At 37.7% G+C, this 3,989-nt stretch overlaps 1 protein-coding gene across 1 annotated transcript; it reads left to right on the top strand.

Annotated features, from left to right (window-relative positions):
- Window positions 1-217: 217 nt before the first annotated feature.
- Window positions 218-3,989, top strand: LOTGIDRAFT_237497 (hypothetical protein; the record flags this gene model as incomplete). The annotated part of the gene is made up of 2 exons (XM_009046904.1): window positions 218-227; window positions 1,795-3,989. 2 exons carry the CDS (start codon window positions 218-220, stop codon window positions 3,987-3,989), a joined length of 2,205 nt encoding a protein of 734 aa, XP_009045152.1.

The following is a 3,989-nucleotide window of genomic DNA, read 5'->3' as shown; positions in this document are numbered from 1 at the left end:
TATCTTTCTGAAATCAAGCTCCATCTTTCTGAAATCAAGCTCCATCTTTCTGAAATCAAGCTGTATCTTTCTGAAATTAAGCTCCATCTTTCTGAAATCAATCTGTATCCCTTCAATTAAAGCCAGGATGTATTCATCAAGTCAGTAACTCTCATAATTAAAGGGTAGAATACCTTCAAAAGTAAATACATGTTATTTATTTTATTAAGTGATAAAAATGCCAGAAGGTAAAAAAATCTGGCAACTGCCTGAAGATATTTCGTAAATTTATATCAACATAATTCCATTTTATAAAATCAATTCTGGCAGTTTGTATTAAAATGTTTCTAATTATTGTATAATGGGTTATGTTATTAAAGGAATGATAATAAGTTTATTATGTTATATGTGTGATTTCCAGTACCGTACAATTCCTTGTCAACATCTATAGGCTTTTCAAACGTGAAATTGAATTAAATTCACGTTACATGATTATAGAAACCATGTATATTAAATTGAGCAGAGAGCTCTTAAGTTAACTAGATCACCAATATTTTAACCTGAATTTCTAAATCAAGATTTACTTTGATAAATTGATTCAGTTTAGTTTGGAAAAGATGAAATAATGACTGATCTAACATGTCATGTAAACGTGTCATTCTATGATCAGGCTTAAAATAAGTCGTGTAATCGATCGTCCTGACTTGTTATAATCATGCTTTAAAACATCTGACATGTTATCATACTACGATTATTCTTAAAAATGTCTTGTAAACGACCGTCCTGATATGTTGTAATCATTCGTAAAACCTGTCATGTAGACATGTGTTGTAAACGATCACTCTGACATACTATAAATATGCTTAATATCATGTCATGTAAACAATCATTTTGACATGTTATAATCATGCTTATAACAAATTGTCCATCATCGACCATTCTATCATGTCATATTCATGCTGAAAATGTCGTGTAAACGATCATTCTGACTTGCTATGATCAGGTTTTAAAAGATAATGTGTAAACGATCACCCGACATAATCATGCTTTAACATATAATATAAACGATCATTATTTTGCTTAAAACAACCCTGTAAACAACCATTCTTGAAATTATTATGTAAACGACTATACGATCATTCTGACATGCTATAATCATGATTAAAACGTTTCATGGAAATGATCATTCTGACATTTTGTGTATGAATTATTTAAGTAAGTACAAAAAATAGAAATACCAGACCGTTTTCAGACTGCTCAATACTAGATACAGTGTAATATCATTGAATTCTGTCAAGTGTATAATATGTTATTAGTTATATTCATGGTGTTAATAAGACTGGATATTTTATTATTGGTCTACAGAAATATTCTGGTTTGATCGATGCTCTCGTATCTTATCTGAACCCACTCATATTCTATCTTCTGATCAATATGAAGGCGACCATATTGCTATTTGTACTCAGGATTCGATGCATTTTGACGCCAATTTGGTGTACTTTTAGTCAGTTGATCTGAGAATGTAAATCAAAATCGGACGAAAGTTTGCCAGTTAGCATTACATGCTTAATATGTACACATATTTTCATTCTGATAAGTGATTTACCGGTTGATAGTAGTCATTGTCACTTTTTAATATAAAAATCTAGCGTAAGATCAGTATACAATAAGGTATACACTGGTGGAAATGGTCTATGTTTGAATTTGCAGGCTTACAAGCCTGGCTAAAGGCAAATATTAATATTAATGCTAGTCCCTATATTCCTGATTTTCAAAACCAAATATTCAAAATTCTTTTTTTTTTGTATCTTTCAGATCAAGAAGATCATCTTCCCCGGTATCAGGGTCAGTTAGATGAAGAGCTAACTCAGAACAAGATGGATGGTTATACTTTCACCGCCGATTACCTCGGTAACTCCACCATTTCTAAACCACCAACAGCATTAAGTATCATACAACCGCCAGTTAAAGATCTGTATATAAAATGCCAGAAAAAAGAATCCAAAGTTCAGCAGGTGAAGTTAAGAATTATCCCAGGTGGACTCATTTTTACCTTCTCAGAAGGTGCAGGCCGTGGTGAAGTGTTCTTTGATATCAATTCAATGATATACTTTGAAGGACTTCGATTTCAAATGGTGCGTACAAATGAAAAGAAGCCTCATGCCATGTTCGTGCCGTTGGATGAAAGTAAAATGACACAAAAGGATCAGAAAAGTGCCTTTGTTTTGGACAAAAATTTGCAATTTCTTGCGCAGTTACAGCATCCGCCAATGCTAACTTGTGTATTAAGACGACCTAAAGGAATTAAAGCGTTAGACTGTCATCTATTTGTGTTTGAAAGTGTGAGTGACGTCACTGAAATGATGTCTCTGTTATCAGGATTACAAGCCGGTGGCGGGAAATTACCGGAAATTAGTGATTTTAGACAAACTGAAACTAATTTTAATCGTGGTCAAAAAGGTGATGTGATTAGAACTGAATATGGTGATTATGCAATTTACAGAGGCAATCAAATGGAATTGAAAGACGATTTTTTCCGTCCACGTGAAGAAAATGGTGCCTTTGATGATCGTCGAGATGGTCGACCAGATGAGCGACATGACGACAGACGTGATGGCGGACGAGAAGAATCCGAGAGAAAAGTTCACGACTGGGATTACGATTCGTCACCAATAGATAACGCTTGGAGAAGCGTCCATAAGCAATTTACTGAAGATGATAGGAACAAAAATTTGGATCCAAACACGGATTATCGACGTTCTGCTGAATTTGACAAGCCGTTTGTAGCTCATTCAAGAGACAGATCTGGAGATAGCAATGACGGTCGATATAGTGGAAGAAATCTTGGCGATTCTGGTAGATATGATGAAAGGCAACTACGTCCAGGTGCGAGTCCACACAGCAAGGTGCCCCCACCAGTTGCCCACAAACCAGCTAGTCCTAGACCAATGTCTCCCACAGGGCAAAGGTTTGGATACGGAGGACCACCACAAAGAGATGACAGAAGAGACAATCCATACAATCCAATTTACGGTGGTGTTCCACCCGACCGTGGAAGCCAACCTGGTTATGAGCGTGGTCGTCCTCTACAGGATCGTGGACCACCTCCTCATGATCGAGGATCTCGATTTCATGACCGTGGACCACCCCTGCAGGAGCGTGGTGGGCCGGTTTATTCAGCTTCTAATTTAGAAGGCAGGGGACCAGATCGTAATAGCAAAGTTGATGAAGAACCTCCTTCCAAGCCAGTCGCGAAGGTTCCACCTCATCTTGTCGCCGGTATCAAAGTCCTTCCTACCAACTTCAACCCACAGGGAGTCAAATTGAAACCAAGATCCCCCAATGTGGAGCAACATCCAGACAAACACTTTGAGAAGCCGCATTCAGAAGCTTCCGATGATGTAGAATATGATAACGTTCTACAGAAATTCGACAAAATGATATCAGATGAATCCAGCGATTACAAATATCCTCAAGGTCGACCATCACAGAACGACAGAGAGATTTACGATCAAAATATCCGTAAAAACTGGGCGAATGAGGATCTGAGATACAACCAAGAGTCTCCACGACTTGAAAAACGGAACTATGGACCAGATCACGGCCGTTACGATCCACCAGAAGATGATCGAAGATATATAGAACAATACGAGTATCAAAGACGCCAAACTAATACTAGAGAAGAGTACTACGGTGACCCGAGACAGGATCCCAAAAATAACCCAAATCGTTACAGCATGCCTATATACGATAGAGGTGAGCGATCATACGAATCTCCCAATCGCTGGTCAGGAAGCAACAAATCTCAGTCTTCGTATGAAATGGGTGGTCGTTCACAAGGTCTACCTCCTGGTGTAGCGCCAGACAATCCAGATCATAATAATCGTAAAGACGCTGAGATCGCTAACATGTTTGGCGGCCATCCTCGTGAACATTATGACCATTTCCCTTATAAGCCAATGCCACAGGCTGGAACAAATTTTGAACAATCATTAGGATATTATCCTTGA

The sequence above is a fragment of the Lottia gigantea genome, assembly GCF_000327385.1.
Source record: "Lottia gigantea unplaced genomic scaffold LOTGIsca_108, whole genome shotgun sequence".
NCBI lineage: Eukaryota > Metazoa > Mollusca > Gastropoda > Lottiidae > Lottia > Lottia gigantea.
The sequence above is the reverse complement of the archived record's forward strand: the minus strand, read 5'-3'. Positions and strand labels throughout refer to the sequence as shown.